Source organism: Rhamphochromis sp. 'chilingali' (genome assembly GCF_963969265.1).
Source record: "Rhamphochromis sp. 'chilingali' genome assembly, chromosome: 1".
Taxonomy (NCBI): domain Eukaryota; kingdom Metazoa; phylum Chordata; class Actinopteri; order Cichliformes; family Cichlidae; genus Rhamphochromis; species Rhamphochromis sp. 'chilingali'.
In genome coordinates, this window is record NC_137929.1 from 49,498,795 (window position 1) to 49,524,988 (window position 26,194).

General features: G+C 43.1%; 2 protein-coding genes and 1 pseudogene across 4 annotated transcripts; all 3 read right to left on the minus strand.

The window, feature by feature from the left end:
* Positions 1–1,369: 1,369 nt before the first annotated feature.
* Positions 1,370–20,959, minus strand: LOC308401303 (tripartite motif-containing protein 16-like; annotated as a pseudogene). Its single transcript has 2 exons — positions 19,993–20,959; positions 1,370–2,097 (listed from the first exon to the last, which is right to left on the minus strand). The product of its transcript is annotated as a tripartite motif-containing protein 16-like (transcript).
* Positions 2,444–8,971, minus strand: LOC308400837 (uncharacterized protein). 2 transcript variants are annotated; one of them, XM_080888837.1, is made up of 4 exons: positions 8,815–8,971; positions 5,972–6,394; positions 5,622–5,873; positions 2,444–3,876 (listed from the first exon to the last, which is right to left on the minus strand). In XM_080888837.1, exons 1-4 carry the CDS (start codon positions 8,870–8,872, stop codon positions 2,771–2,773), a joined length of 1,839 nt encoding a protein of 612 aa, XP_080744963.1. In that variant the 5' UTR covers positions 8,873–8,971; the 3' UTR covers positions 2,444–2,770. The 2 variants fall into 2 exon arrangements, with proteins under 2 accessions (XP_080744963.1, XP_080744964.1); XM_080888838.1 differs by having other exon boundaries at positions 3,571–3,876; positions 5,626–5,873.
* Positions 13,451–14,233, minus strand: LOC308401660 (tripartite motif-containing protein 16-like protein). Its single transcript, XM_080889984.1, is given in 2 exon segments — positions 13,451–13,753; positions 13,755–14,233. Coding segments are annotated over 2 exon segments (552 nt in total). The 5' UTR covers positions 14,091–14,233; the 3' UTR covers positions 13,451–13,537.
* Positions 20,960–26,194: the final 5,235 nt, after the last annotated feature.

The following is a 26,194-nucleotide window of genomic DNA, read 5'->3' on the forward strand; positions in this document are numbered from 1 at the left end:
TAGCCGCTGCTGGGCCTTCTTGACTAGTGCCGTGGTGTTGACTGACCAGCAGAGGTCTGCGGAGATGTGGACGCAGAGACATTTGATGGACTCCACTCGGTCTACACATTCACTGCAGGGGGACAGTGCTGTTCTGCCTGAAGTCGAGGTGATGTTAAGTCTAAGGTTGTTTAATGCACACCATTCCCCCAGTTTCATGGCCTCATCTCTGTAGGCCGCCTAATTTTCCCCTTGTAATCAGCCCCACCACTGTTGTGTCATCGGCAATTTGACTATGATGTTCTCTGGGTGGGCGGGGCTGCAGTCAGATGTGTAGAGGGAGTAGATCAGTGGGCTTAGTACGCAGCCCTGGGGAGAGCTGGTGCTGAGAGCGTGAGAGGAAGAGTAGTAGGGGCCTAGTTTCACCCTCTGGGGTCTGTTGACCAGAAGATCCCTTATCCAAGAGCAAGTGGATGGCGGGAGCCGCAGGTTGGCTAACTTGATGATTAAAATGTCCAGTATTATTGTGTTAAAGGGTGAGTTGAAGTCAACAAAGAGCATTCTGACATAGCTCCCCTGTTTCTCCAGGTGACTCAGTGCTGCATGGAGAGCAAAGGCTATGGCGTCTTTGGTGGATCAGCTCAGCCTGAGCTTCCTGCTAATAAAAACTAAGTGCAAAAGCACCAAAGAGGAAAAGTGCTTCACTTATTCATTAAAACATGGTCGAAGTCTTAATGAAGCATCAATAATTTCAGGAATTCTTATATTTTTATAACTGTATTTCTTTTTAATACAGTTTATTTTACAAAATCAGAATTAAGTCACTTACAGCATGTAATGCAACTCCATCCATTCATTTGACTGAATGAGTGGCTGCTGAAGTATAGAGACCTGTATCATTTAGTTTTTATATTTAGATATATAAATGATCAAGTCATCAAAAGTTTAATTTAAAAAATGACATTAAATCACATTACTCTAGATATAATAATGTGTTATTAGTATGAATATTAAATAATAGTTTAAATTTTTTTTCATTATATTTTCAAAATCGTCAAGGAATCAAAATTGTGTTTTAAAAGTTCAAACTTCAAAGACTGTAAATTTATGATAGAGAAAATCAATATTTAATATTGTTCAGATTTCTGAGACAGGAACCAGTTTTTCCTTCATGTAAGTACAGTTTGAATCAGTGCAATATTATTTTCACACATCAATGGACCACTGAACTTCTCAGCTTTTAAAATGTAAAGCCTCATTTAGAAACTACACATGATTTGGAAAACTACTGAATGAGTCAAGTTGTATGTAGTGCTTTGTGTTATCAAGTAGAGCAGAAAAGTGTTCTATAACAGCCAAACTATTTGCATATAAATGTCAGAGAACGAGTTTATTTGACTTTAATCAACTCTGCAGTGGCTCCATAATCTAAAAGCCAAAGTCCAGCATAGAGCGGCTGAGTGAATGTGGTCTGGACTCTGTGGAGGAGAGTCATGGTTTCAGAGACGCTGTAGAAAGACAGAATACCTGCTCTGTGATCCAGGTACACTCCTACTCTGGAGGACCGAGGACCTGAGAGGACAGTTTGGACATTGTTCTGCCAGAATTTAAAACTGGTTGTGTCACAACGCAATGCCCAAGATTTGTTATTATATCCAAATAGACTTTCATATAGGCTCCCTGCTCTGGAGATATTGTTGTATGCAACTGCTACTTCAACTGCTCTCCCTCTTCACTTCACCTCCCAGTAACAACGTCCAGTCAGACTCTCTCTACTCAGGACCTGACATATTTTACTGAATCTGTCTGGATGATCAGAATAAGACTGTTGTTGTTCCATAAATGTTACTTTTCTGTTCCCCTCAGATAATAACAGACGTGTGTTTGCTGTGTTTGGATCCAGTGTGATTTCACTTGAATATTTTAAGAATCCAGCTCTGGTCTTTGGCTCTGCTGGTGACAGTAAAACATCCACTTCAGTGACTGTCAGTGAGATGTTTGTCCATTCCTCTCTCAGAATGTCCTGTAGTTTATCTCTGGTCTCTGACACAGCTGCTGTCACATTCTCAAAGTAGCTCAGAGGACGAATATTGATGCTGGATGAGTGTGTAGACTCACGTGTAGACTTTTTTCAACAAAGTAACTGTATTCTCAAGATCATCTTTTTAAACAGTAACTGTAACGGAATACAGTTACTCATATTCTGTATTTTAAATACGTGACGGTGTTACATGTATTCCGTTACTCCCCAACACTGTCAAAAAGTCCACTGCTTTCTCACCTAAGCATCTCCATTCCTCCACAGATGTGTCATGCCAAAAAGACAAAGCAGAACCCTCTGTCATGCTGCTTACACAGACATTATATTAGAGATTAAACCTCAGGAAAAAAAAACACTCAAAAGATTTTGAATAAAATCTTTATTTGAAGCATAATTCAATTCGATTTTGATTTATAGAGCGCCAAATCACAACAACAATCACAACTGCAAGGTAGACCCTGCAATAATACTTTAAGAACACATAATAAATAAAATAACTAAACAATGAACCAACAGGCCACGAGCATGCAGAATGTTAACTTTCATGAAATGTAAGACCAGAGTTTGCCTGATACAATTATAGGAATGAGGGGGAAAGGCCTAATAAATAATGGTGAGAGTTCTTCACTATTCTGCACAGAAAATACTGACTTTAAAATGGATCATCTTTTCATTCAAGCATTGCAGCGATTAATTTCTGCTCAGTGTGAGCTCACACACAGCTGTCCCACATTTTGAAAGTCTGAAAGTTTAACGTGTGTGAATTCTCATGTGCTTCTTTAAGCTGGTCCTCTGAATGAATATTTTCCCACAAATGTTGCAACCATGCGGTTTGTCACCTGTGTGAATTCGTACATGACGGGCCATATCCGATTTCTGACTGAATCTTTTCCCACATGTGCTACAAGGATACGGTTTCTCGCCTGTGTGAAATCTCATGTGTTTTATCACTCCCGAGATGTCAGAAAATCTTTTTCCACAGATACTACAACAACGTGGCTTCTCACCTGTGTGAATTCTTATATGTGTTCTCAATGATGATTTCTCAGTAAACTGTTTTCCACAAGTACTACAGGAATACGGCTTCTCACCGGTGTGAACTCTTATATGAGTTTTCAATGTTGAGTTCAGACGGAATTCTCTCCCACAAGTGCCACATGAATACGGCTTCTCGCCTGTGTGTGTTCTTACATGACGTTCCAAATCTGATTTGTGAATGAATTTTTTCCCACAGGTGATACAAGCATATGGCCTCTCACCAGTGTGAAGTCTTGTGTGGGTTTTCAATGTTGAGTTCAGACTGAAACTCTTCCCACATGTACTGCAAGAATATGGTTTCTCCCCTGTGTGAATTCGCAGATGTGTCGTCAGGTGGTTTTTTTTGCGAAAAGTTTTTCCACAGGTGTCACACTTTAAAGACTTTTTTATTATGTCAGTTTTACTTTGACTCCCTGACACAGCAGTGTTGTCTGCTCTCTTATTGTAACTTCTCTTTCTGTAATGTCTCCTCTCCTTTAGCTCTGCATTTTTAGTAGATATTGAGTCCACATGCTGGCTTTCTTCCTGATCCCGGCTCTCTTCTTCAGGTGAGCTGTGAAAAAGGAGTTGCTTACTGTTTGGTTCTGGTTCCCTGTGGTCACTTTCCTCATAAGTCGGAGTCACCATGAATGAAGTATCAGCCTCCTGCTTCAGTCCAAGCTGCTCTCCCTCCTGCCTGCTGCACACTTCCTCCTGTTCCTCTTTAATCTGTGGAAGCTCTGGGTCCTCCCGGCCCAGACTGTAGTTCCTCTCCTGATTAAAGACCTGCTGGGTTGTGAGAACCTCCTCGTCCTTAAAGACATGCTGCTGGTGGAGGTCTGGAGAGACAAATGAATAAAAGAAAAGACAACATATGTGAAATATAAATTACCGTCAATGTAGACAGCAACAGATATAGGATTTTTGAGGATTTATCACAGTTAATTGTTGTATTATCAGACACAGACTGGATGTAATTTCCAACTTGACCTCATTCAGCTGCAGACTGATATCAGACTGACTCAGACTTATGGCACTATTTACGGGAGGTTTTAGTGACAGTGTTGGTGTGCTCATTTTGCAGAACAAAATTCAGTTAGCGTTGACTTATTGAATAAAACAAGCTGACAAAATTTAACTCCAAGGGCCATAATTTGCAGCTGAAAAAAGATGACAAATCACAATATACTCAGTATACTCAGTATATTGCAAAATGCTAAATATCACTATATCAAATCATGAGTGTCGTATTGTGATAGTATCATATTTTGGGGTGTCTGGTGATTCCCACCTCCCACCATTTTTTACTCTGAAAAACGTTGGATGTTAATTTGATGTCTTCATTGACAGGAGACCAAAGCCACTTAGAAATTTGATTATTTGCCTCTGTTTCATTAGTCAATAATCTTAGCAATTGCTAGTAAATAACAGTTAGCTCATGTGGTCCATGAGGTCAGCAGTGCTTTACTCACACTATACAGACTGCAGGTAGAGCTTCCGCCACTGCCCGGGCCACTTTCTGCTTGGCCTATCGGTACCTATCAACTGCTTCCGAAGTCCCACAGGCTAACAATGCCCGACAGGACTCCTTCTTTAGCTTGGTGGCTCCCTTCACCTCTGGTGTCCACCATTTGGTTCGGGGGTTACCACAACAACACACACCTTGTGCCTTGTGGCCACAGCTCAGTGCAGTGGCTTCTGCAATGGATGTACTGCACATGATCCATTTGGACTCAATGTCCCCAGTCTCCCTCAGAATGCTGTTGAAGCTCTGCTGGACGTGTGCATTGAAGATCTCGCGGACCAGGGCCTCTATCAGGAATTCCCAGCGCACCCTCACTATACGTTTAGGTGTGCCAAGTTTGTCCAACATCCCCCGCCACCTGATCCAACTGACCACCAGGTGGTGATCAGTTGACAACTCAGCCCCTCTCTTCTTGTCTCCAGAACATATGACCTTAGGTCTGGTTATACGATAATAAAATTGATTATCGACCTGTGGCCTAAGGTGTCCTGGTGCCACGTACCTTTATAGACACTCTTATTCTTGAACATGGTGTTCATTATGGACAAACTGTGGCTTCCTCCAAAGGGTGGCTTGCTTCTCCCTTAGAGATAAGATGAGGAGTTTGGCCATCCGGGAGGAGCTCAGAGTAGAGCCGCAGCTCCAACGAGCCAGTTGAGGTGGTTCAGGCATCTGACAGGGATGCTTCCTGGGCTCCTCCTGGGTGAGGTGCTCTGGGCATATCCCACAGGAGGAGGCCTCGGGACAGACCCAGGGCACACTGGAGGGATTATATCTCGCGGCTGGCCTAGAAACGCCTTGGTGTTCCCCTGGACAAGCTAGAGGAGGTGGCTGGGGAGAGAGAGGTCTGGGCTTCTCTGCTTAGACTGCTGCCTCATTGATCCGGCCCCGGATGAGCGGAAGAAGATGAATGGATGTAGAAAAAGATGCATTCATGCTGCTTATTGCAGTTTGACCTTTAATTCCTGTGCTTCTAAAACTAAATGTAACTTTGAGCTCTGGTTAGGATCCTACATTACTCATATTCATTGTTATTAAGTCCATCACATTTTTACATACCTACTCTTTGCAACTTTATCACAGGTTTCCAGATGGTCTTTAGCAGTCTGAGTCGCTCTTCCCCAGTCCAGACGATAATGCCTTCAGCCTCCTGCTTCAGTCCAAGCTGCTCTCCCTCCTGACTGCTGCAGAGCTCCTCCTGTTCCTCTTTAATGTGTAGAGGCTCTGGGTCCTCCTGGTCCAGACTGGAGTTCTTCTCTTGGTTAAAGACCTGCTGCCCATCCAGACCCTCCTCTTCCTCATGTTGGAGGTCTTGAGGAACAAAGAACCACAAAAGGGTTATTAATCTTATAATATAAAAACACACAAAAACTGTTTACCATGGGTCCTACAAGGATAGAGTTTCTCACCTGTGTGAACTCTCTGGTGTTTAGTAAAGTTATATTTTTCGTGAAAAGTTTTTCCACAGACGTCACATTGAAAAGACTTTCCCCTTGTGCCAGTTTGACTCAGACTCATTGACACAGCAGTGTTGTCTACTCTCTTATTGCAACTTCTCTTTCTGTAACGTCTCCTGTTCTTCAGCTCTACATTTCTAGTTGATCCTGAGTCCACATGTTGGCTTTCTTCACTTTCCTCATAAGCAGGCGTCACCATGAAAGTATCAGTCTCCTGTTTCAGTCCAAGCTGCTCTCCCTCCTGAATGCTGCAGAGCTCCTCCTGTTCCTCTTTAATCTGTGGAGGCTCTGGGTCCTCCTGGTCCACACTGGAGTTCATCTCCTGCTGCTCATCCAGACCATCCTCCTCCTCACAGTCATTTTGTTGTGGGAGGTCTTGAGGAACAAATACAAAGAAGGAAATGATCATTACTGTGATTACACAAAACTATTTTTACAAAAGCATGTGTTAAAACCTGAAAATAGTTTTAGGTATTGGAGAGACGGCAACCACAGACTGCAATATGAGTGGTGTGCAGTGAGGTGTTGATCGTGTCAAATAAGGTGCTCCCTGGTGGCACACTCAGGTGCCATGAGATACTGCAGTAGTTTGGGGTATAATTTAAATGTATCAATGATGCAGAAATTTTCAGGTATTGATGATGCAGAAAATACATGAATTTTTTTTCCATATTTGAAAAAATCAAGTTCAAAGTTTCAGATCTTAAATGTGCAATTCTCAAAAACAAGCAGCAACAACAAACCTGATCAGACACTTAAACATGGAAAAAAAAATGCTAACAAAAGAAAAGTGGCTAAAGCTAAAGTTTCCAGAACTCAGAGCCAACCATAAGCTAGCAGCCTCAGTGTAAGCAAAGCCTCAAAACAGTTAGGAGTGAAATTATAGAAACAAGGGGAAAAGAGAAAAGGCTGGATGTTGGATTTATACTGGTAATGACACCAGCATGTACCTGACATTTGTTTGTTCTGTAAATGTGCTACACCTACTTTTGTTTGCTAAGGAAGAATATGTCAGGTAAAGGTGGGTATACAGAAACTCATTTTCAGTTCATTATTTGTAACCTTTTCCAAAATTACAATTGTGGACTTTAATAATTTTGTGATGAAAACATGTTTTGTATTGAAGAAAAGTTTACTTTTGTTTGTAAATGCTGTCAATCAAAGCTCTTAGAAAGAAATTCAAACTTAGCAAAAATCTGAAAACTTGGAAATCAGAATGGGCCACAAGTTATAGACTATGTAGGCTGTAGAAACACAGACACACAGAAGACATTACAAAATTTAACCAAACCTATTATTAGACAACACTACAGTAATGAAAGCAGTATTATTGTGATTATGTACACAGCGTTGTATCTTTGCAGTTTTAAATTTTTTTGCATTTTGCTTTTTTTTTTTTGTCATTTATCTTTTAGCTGAACCACTTCATTCAAGACTTAAAACTCTTTCTAAGGATTTTTCTGAAATGTCAGTGAAGAAAATGAATGGAAAATTATTTTCTTCACTTAAAGTGAGTCATTAAAAAGACTCACTGCCATTGTTGCTTTTGTCAGCTTATGTTAAGAAAGCCTTTCTATTGAAACTATCATTTGCATTATTAAACAAATATACGAGTTGTGTTGGGGCTCACTTGAATGGCACTCAGATATTTTTTTGTTTTTCTTAAACAGATTGTACTTATATAGTGCTTTTCTAGAACAGGTCTCATTCACTCATGCACATTAATTTCTAAACCCAAACACTTCCTGAAATTCACACATTCACAATACAATGGATGCATCAGGGACAGCCCAGGATTCAGCACCATATCCAAGGATACCACATGCAGACTAGGGGAGCCGGGAATTAAACCACAAACCTTCCAGCTATGAGACAACAAGCTCTACAAGTGAAACCACAGTGGAAACAGAATATTCACTGCTTACTGCATTTCAGCTTATGTTACATGTGCACAACAACAAAACAAGCAAGAGTTACCTGCCTTCTTCAAATGGCCTATTAGTGACAAGGTAGCTGCTTCAACAACCCCCAAGACAGCAAAATATCATGTGTTTCATTTGCATCATATGCTTTCTGATATGGCACAGTGTAATTCCTGACCATCTTTAATGCTCTCAAAGCAAACAGTGCAGTAGAGCTCTTTCTCTATCTCAGCATGTAGTCATCACCTCTCACCTTTACCCAGCTTCAGCAGCTCTTTCCCAGTTCTATGGTACTGATCATCAGTTTATCCCTCTGTAGCACTTACTCCTTACTATTCCTGCACTTCCTGATTCACTAGCTGTGCCCCATCTGTTCTTCCTCTGACATTCTCTGCATTCATCAGCTCCTCATTCTTTTAATATTCTCATCACACTCTTTACTTATTTGTATTTCCATCTCTATCCTGACCCACCCTATCTTGTTGCACACCACTTCCAGCTCGATCACTCTGTTTAACCAGTCACCTGCTAGCTTTTGCTGCAGATGTAAAGACATTAATTACAGCATTATTTGTAATGTGGAGAGCTTGTGTTCTGATGCTTTGGAAAGTCTGTCACTGTGTGTGTTCACTTTGAGGCTCTCATGGAGAATAAAGGGAATAAACAGTTGGTGTGTAAGAGTGTGTGTGCTCTTCCTCAACTATCACCGTTGGCTCCTCTGAATTCATCACCAAAGTGACAGCTTCCTGCTCTCAGCTAACATCAGCTTAGAGAAATCCTGGAGATGCTGATAATCTTTCAGATTTATCACCAATCAACCAAACATCAAAGAATCGGAGCTTAAAGAGAACAGAGTTAAAAACATGTCCATACCTATGATGTGTGAGTTTCTGTCGGGTTTCCGGTTGCTCTCCTCCTCATACTGGACCATCCTCTTCTTGATGCTCTGATCGGTACCTGCGTGATTTGTCGGTCCGTTGGTCCTGATTCATCACACATCAGCCATGTTTCTGGAGCCAACACTTCGCTCCTCCCCATAGTCCCCTGCTCTGCTGTGATTCGCTGTCGTGTGGTCACGTGACTCAGCAAACGCACGCAGATTCGTTGAGTCGAAGAGTTGTGTCATCTCCGGTTACACGACTGCACCTGCGTTTATTTATTTATTTTTCATGGATCCTCTTCTTTCTACAAATGAAGCCAAGTATTTTTCTCCTCCCGGTGTCAGTGGGATAACCGTACATGTACACTTATTCTAAATTTGTCTCACATTCCTACATGTATCCTAGATTATTTTATACAGTCCAATGATGTACACTTACTGATGTCTGAATGACAGTAAAGTGGCTATTCTATTCTATTCTATTCTATTCTATTCTATTCTATTCTATATAAATCTACATCGATCACGTGTTTATATGTGATTATACATATAAACACAATTTTATACTCCAATGTGGTAAACCTGGAGTATAAATTTGTCACTTGAATTTGCGGTATGGTGAGGAATATTTTGAAATGAAGATAATTCATGTTGAAATATAACAATAAATGTTAAGGTCTGACTGATATAATGTGGCTGAATGATGAATAGTCCCAAAGAGCTACTGTCTGTATATTTGTATGGTGCAAGACCACATTCTGCAGAGAGAGATAACAGGCTATCAATGGCAGAGTTCAAACAGCAAAAGAGGACAAATTCCAGCAGACAACAGGCTTATATGATTTTTTTTCTGCGTTATCAATTGGATGGAGAAGTTGGTTGATGCTGGGTAATCTTACTAATTTTACTTTCAAACTGATATCTTCATATTTCTCCTTCAGTGCAAATAAAGGAGTGTTAGAGTGTGTGCTGTTTTTTTTCTTTCTTGAAGTTCGACAATCCTTTCTAACAAGTATTTCCAGCTGTTTGTCTCCGCACGTTCTGACTGTATGTGTCCACCAGGTGTCTCCCTTGGCTCGTTTAATCAATGAGCTTAATTTGTCTTCACATATGAAGTCAAATGAAGCTCACTGAGCTCAACATGAATTTCTAACAGAAACAACAGAAACAAAAGTGAGTGCAAAGGCAACCAAAATATTTGGAGCATGCTGTGAGGAGTGAGTGGTCAAAATTCAGGAATTCCTTTTTACCATCGAGTTTTACTGTGCTGATGTTAAAACATGTTGTTAGGTTTTAATAAGACTCACGTGGCTCTAGATTTGAACTTGGACTGGTTGTATTGTGTCTGGTCAGTTTAAGTCTATTAGTGAGTCATTTAAAAATGTCGTCATGTAAATCTTAAATGGTCTACATGGAGGTAGTGGAGGGCACAAACTAGTGACATAGATGACTGTTTACAGCCATTCAAACATGTTATGATCATAAACTGATTTTTTTCTTCTTCAAAAAAAGCTTTACAGGACCAATAAACACCTGGAACATCAGTTTCCTGGTGAACTTTCAACCCAGAAGTAGTAACATTAACAAGCTAAAATGCATTTTACTCATTCATTTTTAGTTTGCTGTGTAAAAAACAAAACAAAGATAAATTATAAACTGTGTATTGAAAATGGCTTGCTTGGCTTCTTAACGATATTGACTCATACCAGGACCATGTTTCCCCTTTGAATGTCTTCACAGTCTATTTCTAATCCTTTATTCATAAATGTAAGTAGCCCTCTGTGAATTTCTACCTTACCGTGGTGGAGGGGTTTGTATTTCCAGCTGCTAGGATCCCCAAGGATCAAAAATGCTTCACATGAGAGGCAAATTAATAATGATAGAAACACTGCATAACACAGCCTGTGATTACTGTTGTGATTTTTTTGACATTTACTGTGGAATTATTTTGAAACTGTTACATCTTTCTTTCATATGCACATGTAGAAAAAACAACTACTAAATTTAACTTTAGATACAGAAGAAGACTGTATAGTAATTAGGAATATTGGAAGTCAGGAGAAGTGAATTCAAGGCTAATAATAGCTTTCAGCTATATTGAGTAAGTAATCTCTGGTACAGTCCCAGTAAACAGAGGAGAGCAGCTGCCTGTAACATCCTGTGGTATATCCTCTGTTACAATGGAATTTCACAGGTATGCTGCCATTAGACAAAGTACAGTAAAGTACAGTACTAGCTATGATAATATCTTTGTGTATACATGGTATCATTGGTAGGTAAGTTAAAGCCACATTTCAGAGATTCCAGGTGTACAGCTATAATGTAGTTGTACTGGTTTCTTTCGTTATTTGTATTGGCAGTAGATTCAGTTCCTTTGTAGTCCAAACTAAAACTTTTAATTTAACTGCTTCTTGATTGGAATAATAAAATATATCCTCATTTATAATAATCACATCTGTCTAAATTACAATATAGATTTTGTAGAACATAAATTAAGTCTTTCTATTAATAATATGCAAATAAAGAGTAGAGTAATCCCATTCTACTTTTACATACTCTAGGAACCAAAAGTAAGCCCACAGTCTGAGAGTGAACTAATAATAATAATAATAATAATAATAATAATAATAATAATAATAACTGTATTTATAAAGCGCTTTCAAACAAAGTGCTGTACAACTAAAGGGATAAATAAAATAAAAGCGATACAGCAATACAGGTAAGAGACACAATACAAGTTAAAAACAATGAAAATGTAAAAACTAAAAGCCATAAGACATGTAGGATAAGGTGAACAAATGTGTCTTCAGCTTAGTTTTAAAAACCTCCACAGAGCATGCCTGCCGAATATCTTGAGGGAGGTTGTTCCACAGAAACGGGGCACGAAAAGAAGAAGCACGCTCTCCAACTGTCTTTTTTCTGGCTCTAGGAACCTTTAGAGAGCCAGAGTCCTGAGATTGTAGAGCACGAGATGGAACATAAAGGTGTAAAAGGTCGGAGAGGTATGAAGGTGCCAATCCGTTTAAAGCCTTGTAGGTGAGCAGCAGGACCTTAAAATTTGCTCGAACCTGACAACGTAGCCAATGCAGAGATCTCAGAACAGGGATAATGTGCTCACATTTCCCAGTTCTTGTTAAAATGCGAGCAGCTGCATTTTGCACCATCTGTCAGGATAATATAGAATTGAATTGTGAGATCTTTAAAATATGATAGGGTGTCATGGCCCTGGATCAGTCACCCAGCGTTTATGTTTTGGACTGTTCTGTTTTGGGGTGTAATAGGCTGAGTTACTTCTTTGGGTAATGTATGTTTGGTTTTCTTGTACTTCTGTGTTCTTTTGATCATTTATTTTCTGTTAGGTTGCAGCTCTTAGGTTCTTACTTGTTCTTTTGACATGTTTAGAGTGTGAGTTTGTTTTCCTTCAGCTCATGGTGATTATATTCTCCGTCTCCAGTGTCTAATCTTGTCCTGTGTTTCGTCAATCTTGTCTCTGTTTTCATTCCCCCAGTCAAAGTGTTAAGCTTGCGTGTCTTGTCTGTGTCTACATATTTCTCATTCTTTTTGTTTTATTTTGATAGTCCTTGTCCTGTGTTCACTATATTTAGTTTTGCTTCCCCTCTGTCTCGCTATGTCAGATCAGGTGCAGCTCTATCTCAGTCTTGTTGCGTATTCCCTTGTTACCCCCAATGTGTATGTTGTGTGAGTTTTCCTTTGTTTGTGGTTGTGTTGTCTGTTTGGCCAGTGTCAGGTTCAGGTATTTCATGTTTAATTTTTCCTGGTGTCCATGTCTGGGTTTCAGGTTTCATGCCTTGGGGTCTCATGTCATCACACTTTCAAATTTCACGTATTCAGGTTTTAGTTGTTTTTCCAGTTTAGGTTTTGTTTGGTTAGACTTTGTTTTGCTTTCGCTTTTTCCTTTGCATGGTTCAGACATCAATAAAGGATCAATTTTAATTTAGTTTCAGTCTCTGGTGTCTGCATTTGTGTCCACTCTACACTCCACATGGTCTGCCAGCTCAGATCCTGACATAGGGTCAATATTTTGTATGTCAGGAGAAGGATTTTAAATCAAAGTCTGGATTCAACAGGGAGCAAATAAAAAGAAACAAATATGTCTTCATTAGTTTGAAAGATGTGTCCGCCTCCTCCGAGAGCCAAAGCAAGATATGTATCATTTAGAATTAAATAAACCAATTTTAATCCAATTTTAAACTTCAACATATTTTAGTAATTTAGTTTAACATGTTTTAGCTTTTGTTTTATTTTATACAGTTTAATAGTACATCAGATGAGTCATTCATAGCTGCAGATGCTTTCCCTGAAAAATGGTGTTCACGACAAACATTGTCTTCCACAACATGTTGGATTAGATAATGCAGTTATTATTATTTTTCTGTAAAAATAATAACAACAAAAATTAACAACACTCTATAATCAAAATCAATTACTGCATTCAATCAAGAAACAAGGAGACATCTATTATAATCTCGGGGTTGAAGGACTCCAATATCTTATTAACATTTTAAGAGTTACAATACAAACACCAAAGATATCAACTTTTTGTAATATGACAAGAAAAATCATTGTAGCATCATAGTTCAGAAATGTCACAAATCACATTTTAATCATCAGGAAAATCCACTACAGCGAGTAGACAAGAAAAGCCAGTGAGCAGATTAATCAGACATTTAAAATATCTACAATGTGAAGAGAATTTTAATTTAAACTAATCAACTTTGCAGTGTCGCCATAATCCAAAAGCCAAAGTCCAGCATAGAGCGGCTGAGTGAATGTGGTCTGGACTCTGTGGAGGAGAGTCATGGTTTCAGAGACTCTGTAGAAAGACAGAATACCTGCTCTGTGATCCAGGTACACTCCTACTCTGGAGGACCGAGGACCTGAGAGGACAGTTTGGACTTTGTTGTAAAAAAAAGGTGGAACTGTCTGCATCACAGCGTAATGCCCAGGATATGTCATTGAATCCAAATTTTCTTTTGCGTGAGCTCCCTGCTCTGCTGATATTCTTGTATGCGACTGCTACTAAAAGTAATCTCCCTCTCCACTCCACCTCCCAGTAACAATGTCCAGTCAGACTCTCTCTACTCAGGATCTGAAACCACTCAGTGAATCTGTCTGGATGATCAGAAAAAGACTGTTGTTCCATAAATGTTACTTTTCTGTTCCCCTCAGATAATAACAGATGTGTGTTTGCTGTGTTTGGATCCAGTGTGATTTCATGTGAATATATTAAGAATCCAGCTCTGGTCATGCACCTTTATGAGCAACATTCTATACTTCCATCATAGCTAAAAGAGCCCTCATTAATTTGATCATATTTGATTCGTGTCCTGGGATTCATCTATTCCTGGGACAGATGACAGCGTGAAGGAAATTCCAAACCTGGGTGCATCACTTTGGGTAACTTGTATCAAAAACAAAAAATGATTTCAAGCAGCCATCAACAGACCTTAGATTGCTGCAAAAAGCAGAAACAAATCTGTTTTCTGGTACCAGGCAAGATGGGTTACTTTGGTGCCGAATTCTTCTTCCCGATAGAACAAAGCCTTTTCCTGACATTGCGTAGACACCACTTCAGAAATCCAGTTGCTGGCCTATGTGTTCTGCAAGGGCTAACCATGTGTCCTGTAATTTTTAAACAAAAGAAAAGGGTCAATAAATTAGGATTTAAAAGATTATCTGCAGTTGTTTGGTTAATGTCAAGATGTTTGTAATCCTGCAGCAGTGAGCTCCAACACTATGGCCTGATAGATTGAGTTTATTTACAAGAAATACTCACTTTTCTCCATAGTGCTCCGTTAAGTGTAAAATAAGTATTTGGACCCTCCATTTTTCATGTGTGGATATGTGCTCTCAAGACTGGCAACCAAAGATTCCCCCTCACGTGTACCTCACAGATGTTCTAAAGTTAAACAATTAAAGTTAAAACATTTTTAGTGTTAATTTTAGAATAATTGAATCTACTTGTGATGGCTGCAGTTACAGCCACACAGGGTTATTAATATCTACCGAACATCAGTGTTACATATATATAATCAAAGGAGCTTTCAAAGAAAAGCGTCTGGACTTCTTACATATATATAAGTTCCAAAAAAATAAAAAATAAGCAAGTGTGAATGCACAGTTTGTGTACCCTGGACTGATCATTCGGACTATTAAGTCAGTGTCTGTGAAGTAATGACAGGCTGCTTTCACCCAGTGTCATAGAGTAGGTAGCTGTTGGGTCTGTGTTTCCACAAACCCCGCTAATTCTAGAGACTTATTCATCATGAAGAAAACAAGACAGTCGATCGATCGATTACTTGCGCAAGGGAGGCCTCGTCTGTGTCCAGCACGACAATGACCCCGATGGTGGCCTCCTCTCGCTGCCTTTTATTGACAAACTTCAAACAATAGTTTACTAAACACCTCCCCTTGCAACCCCCTTTGGTTACAAAGACAAGGACTGTATGTAAATGTATATGTGTGAACTTCTGTAAGAGTGTGTGTGTGTGTGTGTGTGTGTGTGTGTGTGTGTGTGTGTGTGTGTGTGTGTGTGTGTGTGTGTGTGTGTGTGTGTGTGAGACCTCCTGCTGACCAAAGGGTCGTAAACGCAGGAAGCTTACATCAAACGAAGCAGATCTTCCAGATAGGATGTATCTGCAATAAAACATTACAGCCCCCACCAGAACCTCGAGAATCTGGCGGGAAGGACAGTGGAATTTCTTTCATCAGAGTTAAAACACTGTACAAATGGTAAACATAAAAATGACAAACATTTAACAATTTAACTCTAACAGTAGCACTGCCTCCATCTAAGTGCAGAGCAGATTAGCTGTATACTGAGCAGGGTCTGAGTGCAGCCAACATTCTCAGCACCACCAGGTTAACCCTTTAACACCTTAGCCTTTTGTTTTGACTAAGAACCAAAAGGCTTAATAAGGCTAAATGATATTCAGGAGTCAGTAATTTTTTTTTGTTGTTGTTGTTGTTTTTTTAAAAAAAAAAAAAGATTATACTTTGGTTACATGTAAACTTATGATGGCAGACCTTAAAGCTACCGAGATCTCCAAGTGAGGATCGAAGATGGTGGCTAAATATTGGTTGTGGCAGTGTTGCCATCACGTTTGTATTAGTAGCAAGCAAGCTAAGTGCAGGGATGCACGTGCCCTTTGCGCGGTCTAATGATCGAGGGAAAAAAGGGGGTCAAGGTAACCTTAAAAAATCTAGCCTTAAAAAATCTTAATGGGACAAATTATCATTTCCTTTATATTTTAAAATGAAAAGATGTTGTTATCAACATAAAGGTAATTTAGGTTAAATTAAATAATGACATTAAATAATAAAATAATTTATTATTAAATAATTAAATAGTTTACATAGACTGTGTTCCTTTTTTTAATTTTTATTTTTTACCTTTTTCCCACAAATGCAACACCCTATCTCATACTTTCTTTGTTCTGTATACAGTGATCTCTAAACAGTTTGTCAAACAGAGCAACATCAGCCTCATTCCAAATTATAGCTTTAAACGATGATATCAAGCATTTTTAAGTAGAAATAACTTTCATCATCACAACCCAGCTGGTGTTATCTGTTAAAATACCTTTAATGAGTAGGTAAAGTTCTAAATTAAACCAATAAATTGCATAATCAATCATCATGATTTTTTTAACTATTAGAATTTACTTTTTACTTACCATGTTTTATTTCATAGTAGTGGAGAAGTCCAGTGATATCTGATCAGGTCACAGTCTAATTGAAAAAGGCAGTTTGTGATTAATGATGTGGTTTCTTCTGAGGCTCATTTTCAACCCAAACATTTGGGTAAAATTTGACCCAATATTTTATCAAAGCTGCCCAACCTATGACGGTCATAGGTTGGGCAGCTTTGATAAAATATTGGCTAATTCTGTTGGGTCATAGTATGACCCAACAGAATTAGTCAAGCTGTGGAGTGAATTGAAGAACCCGGCACATTACCAACCCAACTCTTGAGTCATGACTTTTGAACCAATATTTGGTCACAATAAGCCAACTTACGAACCTACAGCTTTTACCCAGCAGTTGAGTTAGGAATATAACCCAGCATTTTTAAGAGTGTATAAATACTCCTAATAGAGCTCTCAGGTCAGCTGATAAGTTGCTTCTAGTTGTCCCTAGAAGCAGGCTAAAAACAGGAGACCAGGCATTTGCGATTGCTGCGCCCAAACTTTGGAACAGTCTGCCTCTTCAAATTAGGATCTCTCCAACACTCGACATTTTAAAAGCCTGTCTGACAACAAATTTTTACTCTTTAGCTTTTAATTGTGTGTGTTTGTTCTACTTTTTTACTTTTTTACTATGCACAGCACTTTTGTCAGCCTGTGTTGTTTTTAAATGTCCTTATAATAAATTGGTTGATTGATTGATTGATTGATTGATTGATTGATTGATTGATTGATTGATTGATTGACTGATTAAACCTAACCCTGACCTGTCTCCCCAATGTGACGTTTGTGTAATGTATGTATGGATGGAAGTGGTCCAGTTTCACTGAAGGCAACTGCAAGCAAGAAATAAAAGCTCATTCATTCACCTGCAACCCTAGATTGCTCAGGGTGGCAGAGCAATAGAAACAAAGAGAAAGAAAAAAAAAAGTTTATCACATTGGACCTCATATTGAGAGCGCCAGAGAACAAATGCAAGTTCAAGACTTTGAATGAAGTCCAGTTGTTGTATCTGCTTCATGTTTCCTGGAGTAACAAGGGAACAGGTGTCAAAACCATTTAACGGAATGAGGGAAACAAGGGATTAGACTCTCGACGTGACTCTGTGGATGCGGTATGGTGGTTGATTCTTATCTAGCTGGGATACTGACAATCACTGTTACATGAGATTTTAGACTTCGTGAGGTATCTGCAAGAACTGGTAGGTATATTTTAGTTTTGCTTATTTATTTAGACATAGGCTCCACATGCTAAAGGCAGTATGGAGATGTAATCAAATGCCATCGAATGAAAAGGCAGATAGAGTTGCAAAGGAGGCCGTAAAACATGGGGTGGTTGACATGGCTGTTAGTTTTGGCCAAGCAGAGATAAGGAGTATGGTAAGGCAAGATATGAGAGCAAGATGGCAAAAGCAGTGGGAGGAGGAAAGGAAGGGATGATGGTTGTATAAGATTCAAAGGAGGGAGGAATGAGAAACGCAGGATGGACTAGGAGGGAGGAGGTGATCATATCCAGACTGAGATTTGAACATACTGGCTTGAATAATACATTATTCATGATAGGGAAACATAGTACCGGAAAATGTGATTACTGTGGGGTAGAGGAAACTGTAGAACATGTCATGTTGCAGTGTCAGAGGTATCAGGTTGAGAGGAGACAATTGATTCAAAATCTCAGTAACCTACAAATCGAACTGGGTCTTGTTGATTTGTTGCGAAAGGAATCGGGAAGTAAAAGTTATCAGGCCTTATTTCAGTTTTTAAAAGGGGGGGACGTGTTTGGAAGGATTTGAGGATTTATTTATTTATTTTTTGAGCGTCGTTCCAGACCATACTCCATACCAGTTGGTGGCGGTAATGCACCTTTCAGTTGTTTGCCAACTGCCAATACAAATGTAAGAAAGAAGAATCAAATGCCATCTACTCTGAATTATCAGGCTGGAACGCCGTAAGTTACTTTATATGACAGTTTATACAGATAACTTTGGATATTAATGTATATTTTGCTAACATGAATGTTTTAGTGAGAGTAATGCACTTTATTGATGTAAATATGCTTCTGCCTGTTGAGATGGAGTTTATTTTCTGTCATTTCAGTTTTCACCACATGTTCATGGAGACAATTAAACAAGCTGCAACTAAACTCCAGGGTCTTCATTTGTGGTTTAACTCGGTGTCCCCAACATCCTTGTTGAAAACACTACAGTAGTCGATAAAATATGTGTTATTTATAGCAGGTGAAACTGTCCAAAGTACACCAATTTTATTGATCATAAACAGATTAAGGGACATTAAACTTCCAGAAACATCCAGCATATAAACCAAAACAACCATTAGATTGGTTGAGTGTGGTGAGTAAAGCATGCATTTCTGAGCAAATAAAATATTTCCTGTATCATTTTGTTACCATAGTTTGATGTATAAATGAGGAAGTCTGATAAAAAAATCTCTCTTAAAAATCATAATAAAAGATATTTAATGATATCCAAAGGTATTCAGCTTACTAAAAACAAACCAATCAAACTCCAGTGTATTGCTACATCTAATTAATTTAAGACTGATAAAGAATGCTGAATAGGAGTAGAAGTATATTTTAAACTTATAATTCTAGATTATAATGAAAAATTAAGGTTTATACTTATGCAAGAAATGTAGCGACACGTTTATTTACAGCACTATATTTTTTAGACACAAACTTTCAAACAGAAGTTCTAACATAAACCTACCCACTCTGTCTATTTCAATTTAATGAACTCTGCTGTGTCTCCTCGCTCAAAAAGCACAAGTCCAGCATAGAGCAGCTGAGTGAATGTGGTCTGGATTCTGTGGAGGAGAGTCATGGTTTCAGAAACGCTGTAGAAAGACAGAATACCTGCTCTATTATCCAAGTACACTCCTAATGTGGAAGCCTCGGGACCTGAGAGCTCAGTTTGGACTTTGTTGTAGAAAAATTTATAACTCTTGCTATCACAACTTAATGCCCAAGATTTGTAATTTAACCCAAATACACAATCATTTAGCCTCCCTGCTCTGCTGATATTCTTGTATGAAACTGCTACATAAACTTTTCCTCTCCACTTCACCTCCCAGTAACAACGTCCAGTCAGACTCTCTTTACTCAGGACCTGCCAACAAGGAAGAAATCTGTCTGGATGATCAGAATAAGACTGTTGTTGTTCCTTAAATGTTGCTTTTCTGTTCCTCTCAGACAATAACAGATGTGTGTTTGCTGTATTTGGATCCAGTGTGATTGCACATGAATATTTTAAGAATTCATCTCTTGTCTTTGGCTCTGGTTGTGGTGGTGACAATAAAACATCCACCATAGTCACCACCCGTGAGATGTTTGTTAATTCATCTCTCAGAATGTCCTGTAGTTTATCTCTGGTCTCTGACACAGCTGCTTTCACATCCTCAAAGTAGCTCAGAGGACGAATATTGATGCTGGATGAGTGTGTAGACTCACTGAGTGCTGACAGTGAGGGGTAGTTGTGTAGAAACTGGTTGTGATCCTCTGTGTGTGAGAGCTGCTCCAGCTCGCCGTCTTTCCTCTTCAGCTCAGCGATCTCCTGCTCCAGCTTCTCCTGAAGCTCTTTGACTCGACTCACTTCAGTTTCCTGCTGGGATCTGACCTGCTGCTTCACATCAGAGCTTCTTTTCTGGAGGAGACGGATCAGCTCAGTGAACATCTTCTCACTGTCCTCCACTGCTTTATCAGCAGAGCCATTGATGGCCTCCACCTCCTGTTGAAGCAGCTTCACATCTTTCTCTCGCTCCTGGATTCTCTGCTGGATGTTTAGTCGTCTCACCTCGAGCTCCTTCTGCTTCTCAGTCCTTTCTGCTGCAGCTGGGACTGTTTCATGGCCTTTATGTTCATCCATCAAGCAGAGATAACAGATACTCTGCTGATCAGTACGACAGAAAATCTTCATCACCTCATCATGACGAGAGCAGATGTTCTCCTGGAGCTTCTTGGAGGGGGCCACCAGCTTGTGTTTCTTTAATGGAGCTGCATCATAGTGAGGTTGGAGGTGTTTCTCACAGTAAGAGGCCAGACAGACTAAACAGGACTTGATGGCTTTCAGCTTCCTCCCAGTGCAGACATCACAGGCCACATCTTCAGGTCCAGCATAGCAGTGATCAGCTGGAGCAGCTTGGAGTCCAGTCTTCTTCAGCTGCTCCACTAAAGCTGCTAACATGGTGTTTTTCTCCAGGACAGGCTTTGGAATGAAAGCTTTCCTGCAGTGGTGGCAGCTGTGGATTTTCTTGTTTTTCTCCTCTTCATCCCAGAAACCTTTAATACAGTTCATGCAGTAGTTGTGTCCACAGGGAATAGTTACTGGATCCTTTAGTAGATCCAAACAGAGTGAACAAGATAATCTTTTTGAATCTTGCTGATTTCCTCTCTGCGCCATTTCACCTCTCAGCAACAATGATTGGCTGTAGAATAGAGTGGATACCCAGCTGTGTGCAGGAAAAAGCACAGTTTGAACTTTGGAAGCAGCTTGTCTCTCTTATAAACTTTATAATCTGTACTTTGAAAGTTTTAAGCCATAAAAGTTTAACATGTGATCATACAGGATCACAGGAGACTAAATCGCTTTGTATGAACTTTGAGTAGAGTTTTTTTGTCCATGCAATGTCTTTACAATTAGATGTGCTTTATTTAGGTCAAAATAAAATTTCTGTGTTTGTGTTGCAGCCAAAGTATGACAAACAACATAGCTCAATGAAAAAAAATACAACACTTGTCATGGCTCCGTAGGGCATTGTACCCATCCCCTCTCCTTTTGCTTTCCTTGTTCTTGGTCCCTTGCATTTGAATTTGAATTTCTCTCCAGGTCTCAGGTGTTCGTGTGACTGGGGTTTCCAGCAGGCATGGTCAGGAGCTGCAGTTTTATTACGTCTGAGTGTCCTCACCTCATTTCCTAAAGTACTTATGGACAGGCTTTTTTTCTCCTTTCATCACCAAATTATTTAGTTAGCTATGAGTAGTAATATCTAAGTCTAAATGTCTAGTATGTATTTGTGTGTGATTGCCTTGTATTTTGGAGAAAGTCCTCAGTGTGCTGAACTCCACTTGCCCTGTGTGGCGGAGGTGTGGTCCCGGGCGCGGCTGCAGGGGAGGAGTGGTGCAGTGGGCTCAACGGGGCGGTGCTGGAGATGCCGGTGAGAACAGCTGATGGCGATTTGGACTGATAATGGTTTCCTTCCCTTTTTATAGGGAGACGGAGAGGAGCGGAGGGAGAGGGAAATCAGCTGAGACCGACAGCTGTCAGACTGTGTTCATATCATAACCTGGGAAAACTATAAATAAATGTGGAAGCTGGTGATAAAGACCTGTGTGTGTGTGTACCTGTGTATAGTGCATTTCACAAGTGGTGCCGAAACCCAGTGTCCGGCCGGCGTGGGGATGTCCGACCCACAGGCTGCGCCGCCCGCCCAGCCTTTGCAGTTTCTGGCGCAGATGCTGGCAGAGATGGCGAAGATGGGCCAAGACCAAGCGGCGGCCCAGCGGGCTCACCTGGCTGCGCTGCAGGAGCAGACGGACCGGCAGACTCTGGTTCTGGAGCGGCTGGTTGGAGCCGCTGCCCCGCCGAAGCCTCCGCCGCTGTCGGTGGCGATGCCCCGGATGGGGAACGGGGATGACCCCCAGGTTTTCCTGGAGACTTTTCGTGCCACAGCGGAGGCCTGCCAGTGGCCGCAGGGGGAGTGGGCTCCACGTTTGCTTCCTCTGCTGTCGGGGGAGGCTCAGACGGCGGCCCTGAGCCTGCCGCCGACCTCGAGGAGCAGCTTCCAGGACGTGAGCCGGGCGGTGGTGGACAGGTTGGGGCTCACCGCTGAGGATCATTGCCGGCGGTTCCGGGCCTGTCGGCTAGCCGCGGCGGATTGGCTGTTTGCTTGGGCCCGGCAGCTGCACGACGCGGCGGTGCGCTGGCTGCAGCCGGGATCGTCAGAGGGCGAGACGCTGCTGGTGGACAAGGTGGTGCTGGAGCAGTTCGTGGAGGGGCTGCCTGCGGAGACGGCGAGATGGGTCAGGTGCCACCGTCCCGCGAGTCTGGAGGTGGTGGTAACGTTGGCGGAGGACCACCTTGCCGCTAGAGCGGGGGAGCCCGGGGACAGCGGCCGGAGGCCGAGCAAACAAGCCCCAGTGCCGGCACCGAGGCGCCGGGCACCGAAGCGCCAGGGCAGGCAGAGCGGGCGCCGGCGCTGAGCCCCACTAATCCTTTTGCTGCGTTTGTGCCTTCCCGGGGATCAGACATGAGCGGTGCCGCCCCTGAGCCACGGAGAGCAGCACAGACGCCGGGGCAGGAGTGCTAGAACTGCGGGCAACTGGGACACCTGAGGAGGGACTGTCCTCTGATGGAAGTGGGGCAGGTGTTCCGGGTTGCCGGTGCCCCAGCACCCTCTCCTGGTCCAGGAGGGACATACAACATTCCGGTAAGGACTCGAGGGGGTATACGCCATGCTTTGGTGGACACGGGCTGCACGCAGACCCTCGTGCACCAAGGCTTGGTCTGCCCCGGGGCATTGCTGGAGGCAGAATGGGTGGAGGTGAAGTGTGTTCATGGTGATGTTCAAAGGTATCCCATAGTGCCGCTGTTATTAAAGTATAAGGGCAAAACGCATAGAGTAATGGCTGCGGTTAGCCCGCGCCTGTCGCATCTCCTGATTCTGGGCACGAATTGGCCGGGGTTTCATCATCTGTTGGGACAGTATGCGGGAATGCGATCACGACCGTTAGTAGCATGTAGTGTCTGCGCGGCGCTCAGCGGTGACGCGGGGTCGTCCGACACTGACTCCGGGGAGGGGGAGACGGCGGGTCCTTCATGGGAAGCCCCGCCGGCTCCAGAGGTTTCCCCCACGGGTGATTTCCCACTGGAGCAGTCTCGTGATGACACCCTACGCTCACCAGGTGATTGAGATTGATGGTCATGTGGTGCGCCCTGAAGCCGTGCGGACCTACCCGCGCTTCATTTTATCAAAAGGCTATATCGAGTGAGTCGTGACACTCGCACGGAGGAGACTCACACCCAGCTGTTGGTGCCGCAGGGCCGCCGGGAAACGATTTTCCAGGCGGCTCATTATAACCCCATGGCAGGGCATATGGGATACGAAAAAACTTTTATTGGCCGGGCATCCGAGCGTATGTGCGCCGCTGGTGCGCGTCCTGCCCGGACTGCCAACTTGTTAATCAGCCGGCCATACCAAAAACGCCTTTGCGCCCGCTCCGACTCATAGAGGTTCCGTTTGAGCGCATTGGTATGGACCTCATCGGGCCATTTCATCGGAGTGCACGCGGCTACCGCTTTGTATTAGTCCTGGTGGATTATGCAACGCGGTACCCGGAAGCAGTCCCGCTGCGCACCATCTCTGCAAAGAGTGTGGCGCAGGCACTGTTTCAGGTCATCTCCCGAGTCGGAATCCCGAAAGAGATACTGACTGACCAGGGCACGTCGTTTATGTCTCGTACACTGCGGGAACTGTACGAATTACTGGGCATTAAATCTATTAGGACCAGCGTCTACCACCCTCAGACGGATGGGCTGGTGGAGCGGCTGAATAAAACTTTAAAGTCCATGATTCGTATGTTCATTAACGAGGATGAACGCAATTGGGATCGCTGGCTAGACCCTCTGTTATTTGCAGTGCGGGAGGTGCCCCAGGCCTCCACGGGATTTTCTCCCTTTGAATTGCTGTTCGGCCGGAAGCCGCGTGGGGTGCTCGACCTGATTAAAGAAAGCTGGGAGGACGGTCCGAGCCCCGCCAAGAATGAGATTCAGTACGTGTTGGACCTGAGAGCGAAACTCCACACTTTGGGGAGGTTGTCACGGGAGAATTTGCTCCAGGCTCAACAGCGTCAGCAACGCCTGTACGACAGAGGGGCTAGACTCAGGCAATTTTCACCGGGAGACAAAGTGCTTGTATTACTCCCTTCTTCTAGCTCAAAGTTGCTCGCCAAGGACCCTTTGTGGTCACATGGCGAGTCGGGGACGTTGACTATGAGGTTGCTCGGTCGGACAGGGGAGGGGCCACGCAGATTTATCACCTCAATCTCCTTAAAGAGTGGAGAGAGGTTGAAACTGCTTCTCTGGTAAGCCTGGTTAAGGAGAGAGATGAGTTGGGGCCGGAGGTGCCAAATTCCATCATCCCCGCCTCCCTCCCTTGTGATGACCATCTCACACAGGCCCAGAGAGCGGACGTTGTCGCGTTACAACAGCGGTTTGCAGATGTGTTCTCCCCCCTGCCCGGCTGAACATCTGTCATTGAGCATCATTTTGTAACGCAGCCTGGCGTGACGGTGCGTTCACGGCCCTACAGGCTTCCTGAGCATAAACGGCAAATCGTTCAGAGGGAATTGGCTGAAATGCTGAAAATGGGAGTGATAGAAGAGTCGCACAGCGCCTGGTGTAGCCCCATCGTTCTTGTGGTAAAGAAGGATGGGTCTATACGGTTCTGTGTCGACTATCGCAAGGTGAATGAAGTGTCACGTTTTGATGCTTATCCCATGCCCCGGGTCGACGAGCTCCTGGATCGGCTGGGCACGGCCCGTTTTTTCACGACACTGGATTTAACCAAGGGCTACTGGCAGATTCCCTTGTCTGCCGAGTCCAGGGAGAAAACGGCCTTCTCCACTCCGTACGGTTTGTACCAATTCGTTACGCTTCCGTTCGGCTTGTTCGGAGCCCCTGCCACCTTTCAGCGCCTCATGGACCGGGTGCTGCGTCCGCACGCTGCATATGCTGCTGCCTACCTGGATGACGTGATCATCCACAGCGACACCTGGGCGGAGCATGTGCAGTGGGTGGCCGCGGTCCTGGAGTCCCTGAGGAGGGCGGGGCTCATGGCCAACCCAAAGAAGTGTGCAGTTGGACGGAGGGAGGTACAGTATCTGGGGTACCACTTGGGGGGCGGGCAGGTGCGTCCACAGGTGGAGAAGACGGCGGCTATAGCATTCTGCCCGCGCCCCAAGACTAAAAAGGAGGTGAGACGGTTTCTGGGACTGGCAGGTTACTATCGCCGTTTTGTGCCAGGGTTTGCGCAGCTGACCAGCCCCTTGACCGATCTCACCCGAAAGGGTGCTCCGGATCTGGTTCAGTGGACGGGGCCGTGCCAGGCGGCGTTTGTGCAGGTGAAAAAGTCTCTCTGTGGGGAGCCGCTGCTTCACACTCCTTCCCTTTTGTTCTGCAGACCGACGCCTCAAACAGGGGGCTGGGGGCCGTTTTGTCCCAGCAGGTAAGGGGGGCCGACCGTCCCGTTCTTTACATCAGCCGGAAGCTGGCAGAGCGTGAAAGACGGTACAGCACTGTGGAGAAGGAGTGCTTGGATATCCGGTGGGCGGTCGACTCCCTTCGCTATTACCTCCTGGGGCGCTCATTCACCCTCTGCTCGGACCACGCCCCGCTGCAGTGGCTCCACCGCATGAAGGATGCCAACGCCCGGATCACCTGATGGTATCTGGCTTTACAGCCCTTTAAGTTCAAGGTGGTCCATAGGCCGGGGGCGCAGATGGCGGTGGCCGATTTCCTCTCTCGCTTGCGGGGGGGGGGGGGAGTAGGTACGGCCGGACGGCTCCCCGGCGGTGGGGGTGTGTGGCGGAGGTGTGGTCCCGGGCGCAGCTGCAGGGGAGGAGTGGTGCAGTGGGCTCAACGGGGCGGTGCTGGAGA